We start from the raw sequence: 18087 nt of genomic DNA, 5'->3' as shown, positions 1-18087 counted from the left end.
AAGAGCCTGAAGCTGCACAACACACACATCAGCTGATGCTTACTGCTCCCTTTGTGTGTGTGTGTGTGTGTGTTTCATTCCAGTGAGATTAATTGCCTCTGACAGACAAAACCACCATGAACCTGCCCTGACTGTAACAGGGCAATGCTAATTACAGCTCAGCGTATGGAGAAGTTAATTAACCAAAACCCAGCGCTTCCATTGTTCTTTAGAAAGGACAAAGTTAAAATAGTACTTACATGATACTGAATATCAGCAAAGGAAGTAAACATAATTAAACGTGTTAACTTACATAAATATTAGCATGAATTATTGAATGATTTCTATAGGCATATGGATGAAAGCTCCACTACTGACCAATGAATTATACAGTATAATAATGAACAGATGCTGTGCACCGTAACATGTCTGAATAGATTAAATGTCTGTGAGCATCAAGCTTACAGAAAGAAACAGATTGGGTCAGCTAGTATTTTGACATGATACATAACCTCATGTTGTTATGTGGATGCAGCAACTTTGTTCCTTTCTGCAACAAATGCTCTTTTCAAACAAGACACTGAAGACAATGAGACATTTTCCATAGTCTTTATTATAGTTTTTCCTTTTCAATCTAACAGGTATACACAACGCTCTAAATGTCATGGCTTTTTTGTCTTAAATACTCTCCGCTCTTAAAGAAAAACTGTAAAAATATTTAATTATAACTAATTAAAAGATCTCTTCAGGGACAGGAGTGGGAAGGGTGCACAGATAGGGAGGAGGGGCGGGGGGAGTTCTTCTGTGGTCCTTATCTGAGAAGTTGGGTGGGACTGGGAGACAGAAAAGCTGGAGGGGGGGGGAGACAGGGTTAAGTTACATCCAGCTGGGGTTTCACCGCGAAGACGGGGTGGTGTTACCATTTAAAGAAAACCTGAAAAGAACGACATGAAGCAGCAGGTTAGAATTAAATGGATGCACGTTTTCTGTTGCAGCAGATGACAGTTTTAAGACTGGCTGGAAAATCACCTGCACACCCTCTCCATCATGTGTGTGACAAGGCGGTCAGAGATGCCTGGACAGGACTCCTCGGCGAGGTTGAAGGCGTTCTCCAGCTCCTCGATGGCTCCTACGCCTCCGCCACTTGCCCGCCGCTTCTCCTTCAACTGGTGGGAATAAAAATCAACCAGAAAGAATTTAACAAATTGAATGAAGAAGGTTATGGCATTAAAATAAGCAGAGATTAGTCAGGGATTGTTGCTTCTTAAGTTCATCGACAGAGCTACGGTGGAGTCCAAAAATCCATTCACTGGAGAAGTGGTCTCGGACTCTTGGACCCTACTGTACATGCTCTCCTTCTCTTCTGGTTTTCCCTTAAACAGTAACTGTAATATACCTGCATTCAAATCCTGATCCACTTTCATACCTTCTTTCCTACTGATAAAAAGGTACAACAATGAAGCTAGAGGTGAGACAGAGTCAGTGTTTATCATGTGGTTTTGAATTCATGTTATAAATACATGGTTTTGAGTGCAGTGACGGAGGATGTGAGTCAATCTGGGACTAAAAATAAACCTACATTGTTGAAATCATATCACAAGAGCGCTATGACATGTACAGAAAGATGGAGTGTAGATCCTGTCACTGCTGCAGCCCAGACTTGCATTGTTATCACTGCAGTCAATGTACCAAGAGAGATTTAAGGTTTAAGGTGTTTTGCCTTCTATCTAAAATGATCGGAAGAACAATGAAAAGCATCAAAGGTCTGTCTGTCCAAAACTTACACCTACCTCTCTGAAGATGGGTGTTACCAAAGCAGACAAGCACTGGGACTTGGGTTGTCTTTTCACTGAATCTCCTGACTGCAAAGAGGAAAAAGGGGTGTTAGGAAAAACAAAAGATTTGACTCTGTGTCTGTGTGCTGCATGTGTCTTACCTCTGAATCTGTGTGTGTGTAGCCCTTCTGTAACTTGTTCATAGAGTTGGGTCTGACTGTGGGGAAGGTCCACATGGGACATGTATCCACGTCACCATCAGCATCCCTGAAAGACATGGGGGTGGGGGTGAACAGAATTAAGAGGTGAGGGACAAAAATACTCACAAATATAAGGGGCAGTAACATTATCTGATTTACACACAAAGAATTAATGAGTTTGTTTTTGTAAATACAGAGAAAATGTCTCTATTCAGTACAATTTAATATCCTACGTGTTTGGATATGTTTAGGTAAGCAATGCTTCTAGTAAATGTCCATCAGCAAATTCTGCTTCTCTCTAATAGGTCCGTTTGGTGTCACTAATTTGATAGCATGTCTTTGAGTAGATACTCAGAGAGCGGAGTGGATGTGTATGACTAGAATCCATGAATGTGTGTTCTTGAGACTCACATATCTGAGTCATCAGAGCTGGATTCTTCCCCGTGTCCCTCTGACTTCCAGCGTCGGTAGCGGTCGATCAGCTCTGTCAGATAGGCCGTCTTCTTGGTGTAACGCGTTATGAACTTGTGCTTCAGAAGCTCTTTGGCGGTTGGCCTCTGTGCAGAGGAAGAATAGAGATGGGAGCGGCATTAAAATTCAGTTACAGTGTCATCGGTGGGTTTGTTCATTTGAAGCAGGAAGAAGAATCAGCTGGGATCAGAGTAATGACTCTACCATCATATCACCTTGATTTAATGTATTTTTGGCACTTTTCTGGTACAAAAATGTGATGTGGATCATGTTTGAATATTTGAGAAAGTGCACAACAAATTGTAACTCCTATTAGGGACAGGGCACGCTAATCCAATCACAAAAATGTGGTAGGATAAATGACCAAAGTCTTACAAAGAACAGCAGTGCCAGTCTGGAATTATTTTCCAATTTTCTAATCTTATTTAGCCTGAACACACATGTCTGATCCCATTTTAGTTCTGCTACAATGCCTGCAGATGGTTGCAGCTGTTTTACTTACAAAACGAGGGTCTTTATTTAGACAAGCCTCCACAAACTCTTTGAAGGGTTTGCTGTAAGGACCCTCCAGGGTGGGAGGAGTGTTTTTGGGGATGAGGAAGAGGACCCTCATGGGGTGAAGATCAGAGTTGGGAGGTTCCCCTTTAGCCAACTCAATGGCAGTGATGCCCAAGGACCAGATATCAGCCTAAGCAGGAGAGAAAATGTGTAAGTAAGGTGTGTTAACTTCACATACACTAGAAACTGTGCAAGGGATTCAAATATACAGCAGTTCCCTTCATAAAATGATGTGCATCATGTACTTATCAGTGCCACCACCAATAACAAACCCCCCCCCCCCAAAAAACGTATCACTTCTTCCGCTCTGTGCTGTACCAACGTTAAACATCTCTTCACTCAAAAAACAGTGTTCACTCAAAGCAGCGACACAGGTTGTCTCTTGTCCACGCCACAGACTCTGGCCTCACCTTGAAGTCGTAAGCTGACTGTTTGATAACCTCTGGAGCCATCCAGAAAGGTGTGCCGACAAATGTGTTCCTCTTAATCTGGGTATCTGTCAGTTGTCCTGCCACCCCGAAATCTGCCAGCTTCACGTCGCCCTGCTCCGACAAAAGCACATTGGCAGCTGGGAGGAAGAAACAGAAGAAGAAAGGCAGTCAAAAACAAGTGATATAAATAATCAGTACAGGTTTGTTTTCTGTATCTGTTAATGGTGGCCTGTTTCTGTTTCACATGTTAAACACAAAGCATCAATAAACATGCCGATGATGCAGTCCCATTGTGGGATGATAAATAGAAATGAAGTGCTGTTGCCCCTCATTAAGGCCAATCAAGTGTAACAAGTAAAGACTTCAGTTCATGAAGTTTTGTCAAAATGTATCAGCAGCTTTCAGCATATTACATGCGCCAGATGGATGAACAGATGGACAAAGGATACTTCAGAGTCCACTGTGGCAAACACAGACAGCTTCAGACATCAGGAGATGCTCAGTGCTTTTGGCAGGAAAAGAGTTTAAATACAAGAATTTAGTCCCTATGGAAAATGGAAAATAAATCCACAAGCAGTTCAACCCGTTTTAATATTTATCTAACATCTTTGTTGAGCTGCCTGCCATCTTAGCATCATTATATTTCTGTGATTTTGAATGATTACCACTGATCAAATTCTTTTTTGAAGAATAGAGAGCATAACATCAGTCTCTCTCACACACACACACACACACACACACACACACACACACACACACACATTTACATTTAACACCTTCAGTGTGTTGTGAAATTTCAAGGTCTCACACGGTTATTATTATTATTATTATAATTTTTACAGCTTGTTAACATATTTCAATGTGTGGACTTATTCTGTGCAACGTCTGGTTAAGACCAGATGTGCACGTTGTTACTCAGATCAACATTCAGTGTCCTGCTCTGTTGCACTCCAGTGCAGCATTTACTTGCTGATATGGGATGCTGAATCACAGCATTTGTAAGTTCATGTCCAGCCTCTTCACTCACTGCACTACACCGATACTAAATGAAAAAGACGAGCTAGAGAGTCTGTTTCCCATTGAAAATGTGGTGATTTACAAGAAGAAAGTACCTATTACCTTTGATATCTCTGTGAATCTTCCTTTCGGAGTGCAGATACTCCAGCCCCTTTAGTATTTCCCTCAGTATAGTAGCAATGTAAGTCTCTTCAAGAGGCCCTGGACGGAGCTAGGACGACAAACATACAAAAAAATAAATCAGAGAAGAGTGGATGTTGGGAGAGAATGCAAACAACAGGTCAGGTTTTGCTCCACAAGTATAAGAAGTACCACTTTGTAAGATTTGTATAAAACTTTGTAAGCAGCATAAAAATAGAAACCTTCTTACCAGATCCAAAGCAGATCCTCCACCTAAATACTCCATGATAATCCACAGCTTGGTCCCCTGAGAGAGGGAGAAAATACTCAGTTTTCAAGTTTAAGATTTAAAACCACATCTTTATGTTATTAACTGTGGTAATATATATATATATGTGGCTACAGTATTTGTTTCTATCTTACCTTCAGATATGATCCATAATACTTGGTAACAAAAGGACTGTCACACTGGCTCAGCACTGTGATCTCCTGCTGAATATCTTCGATTTCATCCTCCGCCTCCTCCAGGTCTATAATTTTAATCGCCACCACCTCCTTTGTGCGGTTGTTGATGCCTTTGTAGACCTCTCCGAAGGAACCCTTCCCAATCCGCTCCTGCTTGGTGAAGTACTCCTCGGGGTCCAGCCGGGTATTCTGGCCCAGTGACAGCAAAGAATGCACTGAATTATTAAGTGTATGTCATGATGATGGTTCTTGTAGTATGATTTGTGTCTATAACTTGTTCCACAACAAAGGTTAATTGACCTGACATTAGGGGTTACATCTATCTGTTGGCCTTTATTACAATGTTTTCATGCACTGCTCAAACATTAAGAGATGCAGGATGATTAACCTTTCTTATTTGTGTCAATACGCATTTTATTACAGCCCATATAATTACCTAGACTCTAGATTTAACTTTGTGCCAGGATGTAATTCAAGAAGCATGACACTTCAAAGTTTAGTGGTTTTCTGTCTCCAATAACAGCAGGAAATAAGTGATGATTTGACTGAGTAGGAGGCACTTAAAGAAGTCAAATTTAAGTCAAATAAAGAAGTTAAATTTAAAATATTTTACTATCTACAGCATGTGACAACTACAATTCTAAAACAGCTTAGGCTTTTAAAAATATTGCTGTGTACATTGATGAAATTAACAATTTCTAATGATATCTGTTTGTCAGCTTGTTGATTGCTTTGCCAATTGCTCCTGACAATGGCGAGGAGATGGAGAATAAATGATTTCATGTTCGTGTATAGAGTAAGTTTTTCGCTGGCACTGATGGCTTAGACCCCCACCCACCTATTCATGGAAAGCCTGACGGTCATGGGGGTTCGCCTTGTCTTGGACAAGAAGAAGGGAGGTGACAGTTGGTGAAAAGAGGATTTCTGTACCTGGTTTTGCATGTCTCGAAGGTGTGCCATCCCCTCAGCAGGTTGGACGGGGCAGGGAAAGCCACAGCTCTCTCTTTCCTGAAGTTATCAAATGGTCCTTTCGGGTTTTTCCTCCCCTTTTAGCTGTCTAGGAAGCTAGCTAGGTGGCTAGCCCACTAGATAAACACCCAATCTGCTGGCTTTAATGGGGCTGTCACTCCGCGCACTGCTCTCGGCCTCCAAGTCCAACGGAGGACCGAACAGCCCGGCGACACAACGAGCTACTGACCGAGAGACTCCATGTATGTCGGCGGTGATGAACAAGAAGAAAAAAATGTTCCTTCCGTGTATTAATATTTAATTCATTTCAAGGAACGCTTAGCCTGTTGTTCATTTGAAGCTTGAGGAGGACAAAATAATGGCCCAGATGGACGACGCATGCGCATTGTTTCCGCAGACGCTGGAATTGTGGGAGTTGTATTGCGAAACCGACATCTCTGTTTAGGTACCTGAAAGAAGGCTTCCTCTTCATGAAGATGCTGCAACAGATTAAAAAAAACAACCCAAAATACACATTAAAATTTGCTTATACATTAAAGCTCATTGAAAGCCAGTTTCTAGGGCCCCTTTCATTTCAGTTGATACTGTACATGGTGAATGGATACTTATTATTATTATTTTTGGACTCTTATGTAACAAATGTTGGTTATGTCATATCACAGTCTTCATTCCATATGAGACTGCATTTGGCCAACTTTGTAAACCAGTAATAACAACACTTCTTTAAGGGCAAACAAAACATCTGGGGGACTGTATAAAGTAAGTGACCTGTGTTGAATCCATCTACAGCTTGGTGGCTATAGCTAACTGTATATTGAATATATATTAGAGCTGAGTAATTTCATAATGCAAATGCATCAAGAAATAAATAAATTTTTGATTTACAATTTTATTGAAAAAAATTACAAAAGCACACTGCAGCAAATTTGTACCTTTAATCAAAGTTTGAAATTACACATGTGTATATACACATCTGCATATAAGGCTACACATTCAACCCCATAACTGGGCATCACTGATGAATGCAGAACTTACTTGTGATCTTTGTTAAATACATTCACAATACATTCATTTGTGGTAATGAAGCATACCATAGGTTGTTTCTCTTTGGTGGTTTTACACAACGTTTCTCTTCTTGAAGTTTACAGGTTGTAACAAACACATACTACATATACATATATACAATATATATATATATATATATATATTCCTATAGGTGTTACTGTATTTATGTAAGAATCCATCATTTCTGGAACAAGAAAATGTTTTGAATTGAAATAAGACATCATGAATTCATCATTATAGAAAATACAGTCGTTTGACATAAATTTCCAAGGTAAAACCTCATAATGGTTGGATATTTAATATTTTGTATGTTTGACAGTGTTAGAAAAATAATCATGAAAATAGAGATTAGTCTGACAATGATGAGTAAACTGAATTACAGCTGAAAAAGAAATAGTTTTGTATGATGTTGTTTTAATTAGGCCAGTTACATAAACATTACATGTGAAACGGCTAATTTGAGTGTAGTAGTTGTGTGCGCTCGTTTTTGAACCCAGGTGGTCCCTGCTGGTGCGCCTCGCTTGGAGTGACGGTGTAGCTTATAAGCTCCGCCCCAGCGAACACCCGGGGTTTGCTATTGCCAGATAGATACACTAGCTGGAGGCGGTGCGTGTTTCGGTGTCACCCGTCGTCCGTCTCGGCCGATGCTGTAAATATTACAGAAGAAACAGCATTTTGACACATGACATTTTAAACCCCGGTGCTAAACCCTTAACGGTAAGTGGCCATTGAAGCTAAAGCCAAGTAAAGCCCTAGATAGCTGATGTTAGCCAGCGTGTTACTGCAAACAGCGAGGCTAACGTGTTGTGATAAAGATAACATCAGCTAATGCTTGTCAGACATCGCGTACTAATATTAGCTAGATATTAGCTAAGTACATGCTAGACATGGCGTCTTACGTGGATTTCATTCAATGACATTGAAGCCATGTTTCGACAACAGCTACACCTCATGTCAGCGTTATGTAACTTCATTAAACACAACGTGAAAATGTTAATTGTTATGTGGTGTTTCTTGTTGCTGTGGCTGCTGCACCTTCTACCATCCACCTTGTCGGGCTTGTGTGGTCCCTCTACAGGACATGCCCTTTTACACGAGCCAGAGATCATGTATTTAGCAGCACCACTTGTGACTGAACCAGTTGGCAAGGAATAAATCCACTATATACATGAATTTAAACACTGCTTTAAACTTGAATCACAAAATCAGGATGGCATTGCCGGCAGGCCAGTGCCATTAACTTGAGAGGGATGGCGAACATCCAGGTTTCACAGATATGAGTTTTGATGTGATTTTTTTTAACGTCTGACACTGTGAGTGTTTCAAGTGTTACTCCAGTTCCCTCTGTCTGATGTGTCTTCAGGCTGGATGAGTGGGCCAACCTTCACCTCCCCCACTGCAGAGGCGGCTGAGATGAACCGCATCCATTATGAGTTGGAGTACACGGAAGGCATCAGCCAACGCATGCGAATCCCTGAGACCCTCAAGGTGGCCTCTGACAGCCAGGCAGGGTCCCTGTCCCTTCAGCAGCCACTGCTCACTCACACGACCCTGATGCAGGTTCCTGAGAGGATTGTTGTTGCAGGTGAGGACAGGACTTCAGTAATAAGTTGCATGGTAGAAAATACATGCAATTTGTAGTCCTGAGGTGTTGGGCTGTGTATGTATCACCATGCCAAAACTGTGTGACCTCCTGTCCTTTTCCTCCTCACTTCACCCACAGGTGATGATGTGGACCCTCGATTTGCTCGTCCAAGAGACTTGGACCTGATTCAGTCTGTCCCTCCTGCGGACCTCCTGAACATGAAGGCCCCGCCACGAATCCTCACCCTTTCAGAGCAGCCACTGGACTCCCTCGAGACCGACCCAACTGCCTCTTCACAGAGCAATCCCAGCCAGGTGGTAAGAGTTACACCAAGGTTTCTGTTAAATGTTTTTATTTCTCATTACTATGAATTCAGTTTCCTTAATTAATTTAACTTGAAACTGATCCCGACTCTGGTGCGCCGCTACACGATTATGTGTATTACAAAATGATAGAAATGTAGCAAAAACATGGTGCTTGTGTACATGATCAACAATAATGCTTGTTCTTTAATATAGCATTATTCTGCAATATTACTCAGTTACTTCTGTAAGGTGGTCAATGAAAATATTGTAGATGTCATAGCATTTTGGGTGTTAATAAGATTAGGTGGAGGCAGATGTAAGACTGTGAAGTTGGAGCAGAAAGCTGAGATTTTGAAGGTGAAAATTAAAAGCTTATATAGAAATTTGAGGGAAATTTAGGTTTAAAAAAAATTCATATAGACCAGATAGATGTGTCTTAAAGCAAATAATTGATCATTCTACTCTTCTTGTTTAGTTGGTTATGTTTATGCTGAAGTGCAGCTGCTTTTCTATTCATTGGTTTGTACAGGAAACTGTGGACTGAAGTTGAAACTTGAAACTTTGTTTTTCTCCTGAAAATCAGACGCTTGAGCAGATTTTGTCTACTTTTCTGGAGGTGCATACAACTAACTGGATGTTATGAGGGGATCCATAGAGGGATGATGCACACCACTGTTTGCAGAATTTAATGAGTCATGCCGTGTCATGAAACCAAATCTGCTGGTTTCACAAGTGTCTCCACGACGGGTCAAGCAAACTTCTGATCACATATCTAAACATGAGCTATACTTATTAGTAATCTTCACGTTTTATCCACATCAACTACTGTTTAAAGAAATGCAGGTTCAGGTCAGAGAAATGAAGAGATGCAAGCCTTCATTTTTGTTTGAAAAGGAAAAGTATTCAGAAAGTGCTTGAATTTGCTGTGGGGAATGAAAAAGTATATTAAAAATGTTGCAAAGAGCAGGTTACATGGCCAGCCAGTGAAGAAAGAAAAAAAGTAAGGAAATGAAGAAAGTGTATAGGGAGATTAAAGGATACAATGGCCACAGTGGTGCTTAGAGAAGAAACCAAATCAATTATTTATCTGCGGCAGGTTTTGACATTGTCGGTGGTTGAGGAGTAGCTTTCAAAATGAGACTGCTCATACTTGTTATTTGGTTTTGTGGTTCTTAAAAGTGCAGTGGAAAATAAAATGAGCACAATTTTCAATACTTAGGAACCTCAACCGCAATCTAATAATCATGTCTTGTCAATGTAACCTATTATTTCAAATCTTTGTATCAATAATAGGCCCACTTTCATGCTCGGTCTCGAAGAGAGCGCAGTGTGAGCGAGAACATTTCTGGTCGCCACAGCAGTCAGATCAGCAGATGTGATATAAGGTAAGCACACCTGCTACAGCACAGTGTCACTGATGCTGCCTTTACATTTTGAATTTCTTGTCTCTTATTCTTTGTTCATTTGTAGTTGGTTTAAAAAATATCTTTCTTTCTCTGCTGTTCCTCCCCACTCATCTCTCTGTCAGTGTAACCCCTTCCCCGTCTGCCCCCCCAGTCCGCTTGTGTCCCCCCCTCTGTTCCCCGGAAGATGCGAGCATCAACCTGTTCACAGCCGCAGGGTTCCTGTCTTACATTCAATCAACGACACGGCGAGCGTACCAGCAGGTTCTTGAGGTCCTGGATGACAGTCACCGCAGGTGTCTCTTCTTTGTCCCTGTAATTCTCAGAAGTCCCAAAGTTTGTGTTGAGCTATTTTCTTAAAATGAAGAAAACAAATAAACTCCTTACAGCATCATAACTTTAAGGAGAGCTCCTGAGGTGAAGAACTGTAATGCAGGAGGAAAGAAGTCAGAAGTCAGAAGAGGAGGAAGTACGATGCACATGAAAATTGTGCTGGTTGTTTGTTTATCTGATTTGAGATGTGTTGGCATTTCTCACTAAAACAGGAACAATGCTGTTTCACAGCCTCAATTAACATCATTCCTCCTGTGCTCCATGTGAGCCAAAAACACTATCATAGTTGACCTACCTGAAATTGTCATTTATACAAAATATAAATGTGTGTCACATAATGTGTTAGTGGATGTGAGTGTTAAAGCGATGTGAACCCTCGAGCTAGACTAATTTTGTCAAGTACGTTGCTGTTATCATTTGTCTAAACTGAGATATGTTCATCTCTGAAGGACGCACCTGGACTTGGCCCTGGATATAAACCCTGATGAGTCTGGCTTGGTAGACGCCTCCTCACTACGACGACAGGTAATATGTCTCACAGGCCTAAATGCCTGCGTTTGTCACTGATAAGTGACATATGGATATAATATGCTTCTCTGCTGCTCTGGTGTGTTTATTGTGTCTGTTGTGAGTATTTTCTCCTGTTGTGTTAGGGCTAAAATTCGTTAGGGTACAGTGAAGGCATGCTGACACAGCAAGCTGATGAATACCATCTCAGATCTTTTAGATACTCAGCTGTAAACAAACAAATACAGTGCAAGTACAAATACAGGGATGAATCACATAATAGGCTGGTAAGAGAGTACACAAGTATTTTCTTTGAAACTAACAGTATTGTTTAAGTCTTGCTGCTGTACTTGTATCGTTTGATATGAAATTATTTGAGAACAGATTATCCCATTAAAAAGTCAGAAAGGTCCAGGTTTTTCATGTTTTGGTAATTTGATATCGTCACAATAGTTTTGCTTGTATATTTTCTTGCATATTTAAAACTTAGATTGAAAACCAGATGGTGGCAATCCTATGTAAACACCTGAACAACTCTTACCCATGCCTAGCATGGGCACAGTGTTACCACTTTTACATGGGAGAAAACATCTTTTCATCGTGGTCATTCAGATTGTGAAGCTGAACCGGCGCCTGCAGCTGCTGGAGGAAGAAAACAAAGAGCGCTCAAAGCGAGAGGTGATCCTGTATTCTGCTACTGTGGCGTTCTGGCTTATCAACACCTGGATCTGGTTCCGTCGCTGAGGTGGGACTGAACTGAGCCTCCCAAAACACTGGAAGCCAAAGCAATTCCTTGTTAAAGGTGCAGCCATTAAAACATGGGTCTCTACTAACATCTAAAGGAAACCACAGGAAACTGTAACAACATTGGCAATGTCCTAAACCACAACCCTCTATGTTTTTATAACAAATTCTATTTTGAGATTTGACTTACAAATTTCAAGTTTAACACTGTCAAGGTAAGACCTGAGCCAGCGCAGATAATGTTTAGTATATCTACTCAATGTTACAGATTTTCACAATAGCAGACAATAACTATCGGCGAGGTCACAGTGATTTTTGGTGAGGTGTAGGAGTAAAGCTAAAGGTCTCAGACTTCACATGAAAGTTTCATCTATGTATCTCACCCTTGTATAAACTGGTAAACGACGAGCAAGACAAAGCACAATGACACTACAGTTCAATGTTTCCAAAATGTTAGCATCTGCTTTGATGTAGTAAGTAGAGCTTTGCTATGTTGTAGCACACAACTATCAGATGCCTTATTAGGCTAAAATTAGCTACAACATAGGTTGCTTTCCAGAGAATATAATGTCAACCTTAAATCAGCCGACATTTGAGTCTGAAGCTTTCTCCACCTTTCGAATACTTGAGTTTAGGAGAAACTAAATGTTATACAGGTCATGTGGAGATGAGTTTAAAGTGGCAACGGGCCAAAACTTGGTAAAAAAATTGCAAACCCTTATAGATATTTTGTGCAAAGAGCTAGGAAAATGTTAAAGATTGCACCTTTAGGCTTGATAAATCTTTTACATACCAACAACAGATGTTACAGTGATGCTTACCATCGTTCGTCTTCGTGAGAGTGAACAAAGTTTGTGAAGGAGAGTTGTTAGCCTCAGGAGAAGAATGATTACAGGGGAAACAAGGATTTACTTAAGCAGCAAATGTTTTGGGAACCTAGGCCACAGCTGGAACTACAGTTACAGGACCAAATGTCAGACCTATTTGAAGTTGAAATCATCAGTTTGGTCAAAAATTGCTATTCTTTAAGTGTCAAAGTAAGATGACTAAATCTAGAGATGCCATAACATTAACCTTGAATGTCCTTTGAGTTCCTCATTACCCAAAACATTTGTGTACGGTACTTGAATAGCCTATTGTTGTAATGGTGTAGTTAGTCCTTAATATATATATTTTTTACCTCTTTGGCGGTCTCATGCACAGTGATTGTGATACGAGCTTGGTGAAGGGGCAACAAAACTACTGAAGGTAGGGTGCTGGGGATATTATCTGTGAATGAATAATGTGTTCTCGTGCTGTTTATACAGTTCGAGCTTGTTTTTCCAGAGAATTTGACCATTCGTTTTTCCATTAAGTTACATAGGGACTAAGAGCATGGACTGTGTGGTTTTATCCATCATACAGTGTGATATTAGAGCTACTGTGTGTATGATGATTTGTAATAGATGAATATATACATGATATATTGATGCCATTATTTTTGAATAATAAAATGATTTCATGGAGGTTTATCACACATAGCAAGGGCATCAGCAAAACGTTGCAGTGATCATTTTTCTTCTGTTATACAGTGTACTTATCAATTAAAGCTGGAATTTTAAGTTATATATTTTACTTTCTTTGTAATATATGAATACATTCATTGTTTGTAAATATTTTCGCTGTAATAAATGATGGATGTTAATTTTTTTTGCAGACCTTTGTTTCTGTACAATACTGACCCCTGCTGCTCTGTTGGCTGGTGTGCAACACCAGGAAGTGCTCTCTGGATGGAAATATTTGTATGGATGTTTAATTAAAGAGGAGATCATTTTTCCAACCGAAGATCATCAGCACACGGAAATTGATTAGAGAAAAACCTAACGCTGACTTTTTCTTGTTATGGTCTTCCACCGGAAGCATCCATGAAACAGTAAACAGAGGTGCTGGCAGTACAATGGGGATCACGAAGCTGGCAGATTTGATCCGCTTAGATGCTCGCGATGCCATTTCTCATAAGGATATCAGTGACTACACAGGTGACATTCAACATATGTATTTGTTTTATTAGCACGCTGAATTCTTCGCCATGTCAAATACCGGATGTTGCTAATTGCTATGGTTAGCATACTTGGTACTTGGTAGCTTAGCTCTGACGTTACGAATAATTCTGCCACACGACACAACAAAACTTCTTTAAAAGTGCGACCACGCCCTTGGAAATTTTCACTTCAAATTAAAGAAAACATTTGCACTGTTAACACTAAAATGTTGCCACCACAATAATGAAAAGTAATAGCATTTACTCAAGTACAATTTTGAGCTACTTGTACTTGTACTCGAGTATTTGTCGTACATTGTACCTCTACTTCACTTACTAACCGGCTAACACTTTGCTACTGATAGATTTTAAATACAAAACACGTGGCCACCATAAGATGAGGATAACCACTACTCTTACATACATTTTATAAGGATACAAGGTCTCTTGAAGTCAGTAATTTGAACTGACCATCTGCTGCCAGGTAAATGAAGTACTGTCACAGTCCTTGTATAGTTATGTAATGGACTGAAACTTACATATGAAATACAGTGGAGTAGACTAGGAGTGACAGTACTTCATACTGTTCTTTTATGAACGTAATCAGTTAATAAAGTGGATATGATAGACAAGCCATTTGTGACTATGAATTCAAGATGCTCATGATGCTGCTGCTGTTTTATGCTCCACAGGAAAAGTAATCGCACTGGATACCTCTATTGTTGTGAACCAGTTCCGTGCAGCGACACCTACACTAAGGTGAGCTCCTGAAAGAGTCATTCTTCTCAGGCTGTACTCTGTGCTGCTGGTGCATGGGACTACATTGATGTTTCTATTATTTCATGCACATAAATATCAGAAACAGCCCATAAACAATTCAATCCGACACCACAAACTATAACCATACAGGTGTCATTAGCAATTGAAAATAATGCCTCACAGTTTTTTATAATGTGTTGGTATTTCTGGCTTTTGGTCACTTGGTGTATGTCTGCTCGTTTTGTGTGAAATGGTCTTTATTTCTTCTCTCTAGCCCCCTGACAGGTCTTTTCTTCCGCACGCTAACCTTCTTGGAGCATGGCATAAAACCAGTCTTTGTGTTTGACGGAAAGCCTCCCGGGGAAAAGGCAGCTGTTGTAAGTGACACCTTGAGACCTGATACTAACTATATCCTCCTAGTGTGTATGAGACAGTCACGGGTCTGAGAGAGACTAATCTAAATTCTTATCTCATGTGCTCAAAATGCCAGTAGAACTAGTCTCCTTACATGTTTTGACTGAAGAAAATAACCAAAAAAAAGGAAGTGAGAGTGCATTTGATTAACTAGTGCGATATGATAGATACAGCAGATACCTGTAGAGTGGCTGAGACGACTGTGACTCATGCTGATCCAGCCTCCTGTTTTTCCCGCAGCTTGAGAAGCGAGCTGAGACAGCTGGTTGGAGATTCCCTAACCGCACAGGCATAGGTAAATCTAAATAGAAACAAAAAGTGCAGATTCTGAAGTTTAAGTAGTCTTAGAAGCCCTTACATTCCTAGGATATGCACTGGAAATATTATTCGAATGAATAAGTGCGTCTTGATTCTTTTGTGCTAAATGTAGCATCATCCCAAACCAAGGATTGTCTCCATCTCCTGAGGCTTCTCGGTGTACCGTTCATCCAGGTGTGATCCCTCTCTCTCTCTATGTATATACTGTATGCATATGTATATAGTATATCTGTCTATCTCGCATTGCCTGCATTTTTATTTTTCATTAACCTCTCTTTCTCTGCGTCTTGTGCTCCAGGCTCCAGGGGACGCTGAAGCAATGTGCGCCTGGCTGGTGAGAGCGGGGACTGTGGATGCGGTAGCATCAGAGGACATGGACTCGCTGCCATTTGGAGCCAATATTCTTATTCGCCAGCTGAACGCCAAGAAGGACAGGTAAGTACTGTGCAATTCATGTGTTGCTCAAAGGATGGTTTAATCCGCTTGCTAGTGTAATTCACCTTGATGCTGTTAATTTTCCGATGCATATCATAGATACTGATGTTATTTATTTATTCATTTATTTTTTTGTTCAATACAAAAATCCAATCTATATCTTAAATTGAAGGATGGACTGGGTTGTTTCCAAACTTATCTAATGCTGAGCTGTTCTTCTTTTTCTTCTTCGCAGTGAAGTGATTGAATATTCTTTACCCAAGCTGTTACAGAAACTTCAAATTAGTCATGAGGAGGTAAGACTGAAACATTCATTAAGATGTCTTTGGAAGCATATTCGTGAAGGCACTTTCCAGAAATATGTACTTTAACTTTCCTTCTTTTGCTGTTTTCTTCCACCAGTTTGTTGACCTGTGTATTTTGTTGGGGTGCGACTACTGTGACAAGATAGCCGGTTTGGGTCCTAGAAGAGCTCTGACACTGATCCAGAAGCACCGCACTATTGAGAATGTGGTTTTGAATGTCAACAGAAAGGTACTAGATGGACTATTTGTGGTCTTGGTTGTTATTTCTGTACATTGCTTTACCAAAAAATGTAAGATGTAAAAAGATACTATCTGCTTCCCTTCAGACCCATCCTGTGCCACATTTCTGGAAATACAAAGAAGCACGGAAGTTATTCTTGGATGCACCACAGATTGAAACTCCTGAACTCATCTGGACTGAGCCAGATGAAGAAGCCTTGGTTAGCTTTCTCTGCCACGTCAAATACGTAAAGTATGTACTCATAATGGCCTCATTTTTGCTCAAGCCCAGCCTCTATGTCTTCATGCTTCTTTGTCTCTTTCAAAGACTAGTATGAGCCGTATTTATGTTTTTAGGGTGGAGAGGATCCGTAGTCGAATGGAGAAGTTCCGTAAGACACGGGAGGAACGGGAAAAGGAAAAAGCAGCAGGATGTAGTAAGCAAACCCGAATGGAGGACTTCTTTAGAGTTACCAGAAAGAGGGGGCAGGTGAATATAACATAACAATCATTAACAAAAAAGATTTTCAATATGTGCATTTTTAAAGCCTTTTAAATTGATTTGGAACTTGATTTATTAGATGAAAAGCTATGATGATTAAATTAAAAAGGGAAACTATTTAAAATGACCTTTGATCAATCATGATCACCTATTCCAGTCAAGCAGTCATAAAGCAGGAAAATTTGTTTTTTTGTATTTGTTCTTGGGGGGCAAATTTTCAGTAGTTTCAAATCTGGTGTGTTGATCCGTCTGAACAGCTGTGCTTTCTGTCTTTCTTCCTCTAGCCTGTGGAAGCTGCAGACTCTTTAAGCAGCAACACAAAGAGACCAAAGTCAAAATGACGCTGCCGCCGTCTCCTGGTTGTTGTCTCCACCGACAAAGGAAGAACGTTTTTTTCATCCATCTCCCTGTCCGGATATCCAAAAAAAAAAAATTTGACAGACAGTCCTCAAATCTGTGATCACAATCTCAAATCTGTGCCATAAAATGATTTTGTTTTTAACACGAGATCATGCTACATTCCTGTGCTGAGAGAAAATCAGTGGGGTCAATTTTAGGCTACACTAATAATATAGAAATTTCAGTTGTTCCAGAGGCAGCAGCTTTACATGTTGGATTATGGATTCCCATTTACAGAGTACTTTCCAAGTGCATTTTAGTTTCCACCCAATTTAGAAGAAGCCAAAACAGGCATTTCGCAAGACACTGACTTCAAGGCTTTGTCTCTGCATGGGAGCACTACCCCCAATGACAATACAATAATCTGATCTTGTCTGAACAGCAGTGTCTGCAACAATGCAGTACACTGAGGAGTTCTTCAGTGCACCCAGCAGTTTCCTGCAAAGCCACCAAGAAAAGCAGAGCAGGCGGCTGATGGCTATGAAAGAGAACAGTGTGATCACTGTCAGGGAGGACTTCCCCTAAGCCAAAACTGGAGACAGGGGATGTCTCATCACTAGATATTCAATGAGCACCTGTTGTGTAAAGGATGCCAAGACAGAGACCAGAGACTTGAATTTTAACACAGCCACTAAAGTGGTATAATGTATAAAAGAGTTAGTGAGATGTTTAAATCCATGTCTTGTAAAAACAGTATACACAGACCAAACTCTATGTTTTATATGAAGCTCTCATGTGTATGCTGTGTGCTCTATTGAAGTAAAATAATGTTGAAGTTTATTTGCTTGT

General features: G+C 40.3%; 3 protein-coding genes across 4 annotated transcripts; 2 read left to right on the top strand and 1 right to left on the bottom strand.

Moving 5' to 3' along the window:
- Window positions 1–574: 574 nt before the first annotated feature.
- Window positions 575–6360, bottom strand: stk25 (serine/threonine kinase 25). Its single transcript, XM_022754914.1, has 11 exons — window positions 5947–6360; window positions 4975–5205; window positions 4802–4858; window positions 4534–4642; window positions 3394–3551; window positions 2928–3113; window positions 2366–2511; window positions 1916–2021; window positions 1770–1841; window positions 1009–1145; window positions 575–913 (listed from the first exon to the last, which is right to left on the bottom strand). The coding sequence occupies exons 1-11, from the start codon at window positions 5974–5976 to the stop codon at window positions 874–876; spliced, it is 1272 nt and encodes a 423-aa protein (XP_022610635.1). The 5' UTR covers window positions 5977–6360; the 3' UTR covers window positions 575–873.
- A 1285-nt stretch (window positions 6361–7645) lies between these two features.
- On the top strand, window positions 7646–13606 carry LOC111228836 (mitochondrial fission factor homolog A-like). 2 transcript variants are annotated; one of them, XM_022754922.1, is made up of 7 exons: window positions 7646–7767; window positions 8414–8635; window positions 8774–8949; window positions 10234–10325; window positions 10469–10639; window positions 11126–11201; window positions 11796–13606. In XM_022754922.1, the coding sequence occupies exons 2-7, from the start codon at window positions 8419–8421 to the stop codon at window positions 11925–11927; spliced, it is 864 nt and encodes a 287-aa protein (XP_022610643.1). In that variant the 5' UTR covers window positions 7646–7767; window positions 8414–8418; the 3' UTR covers window positions 11928–13606. The 2 variants fall into 2 exon arrangements, with proteins under 2 accessions (XP_022610643.1, XP_022610642.1); XM_022754921.1 differs by having other exon boundaries at window positions 8774–8952; window positions 11796–13604.
- A 79-nt stretch (window positions 13607–13685) lies between these two features.
- Window positions 13686–18078, top strand: LOC111228832 (probable flap endonuclease 1 homolog). Its single transcript, XM_022754918.1, has 11 exons — window positions 13686–13945; window positions 14640–14706; window positions 14981–15083; window positions 15361–15415; window positions 15551–15612; window positions 15737–15873; window positions 16109–16169; window positions 16276–16407; window positions 16505–16650; window positions 16755–16887; window positions 17184–18078. The coding sequence occupies exons 1-11, from the start codon at window positions 13864–13866 to the stop codon at window positions 17238–17240; spliced, it is 1035 nt and encodes a 344-aa protein (XP_022610639.1). The 5' UTR covers window positions 13686–13863; the 3' UTR covers window positions 17241–18078.
- Window positions 18079–18087: the final 9 nt, after the last annotated feature.

This window comes from Seriola dumerili, unplaced genomic scaffold, assembly GCF_002260705.1.
Source record: "Seriola dumerili isolate Sdu_G_001 unplaced genomic scaffold, Sdu_1.0 BDQW01000226.1, whole genome shotgun sequence".
Classification (NCBI taxonomy): Eukaryota; Metazoa; Chordata; class Actinopteri; order Carangiformes; family Carangidae; genus Seriola; species Seriola dumerili.
Note: the sequence above shows the minus strand (reverse complement) of the source record. Positions and strands in the feature narration are given on the sequence as shown.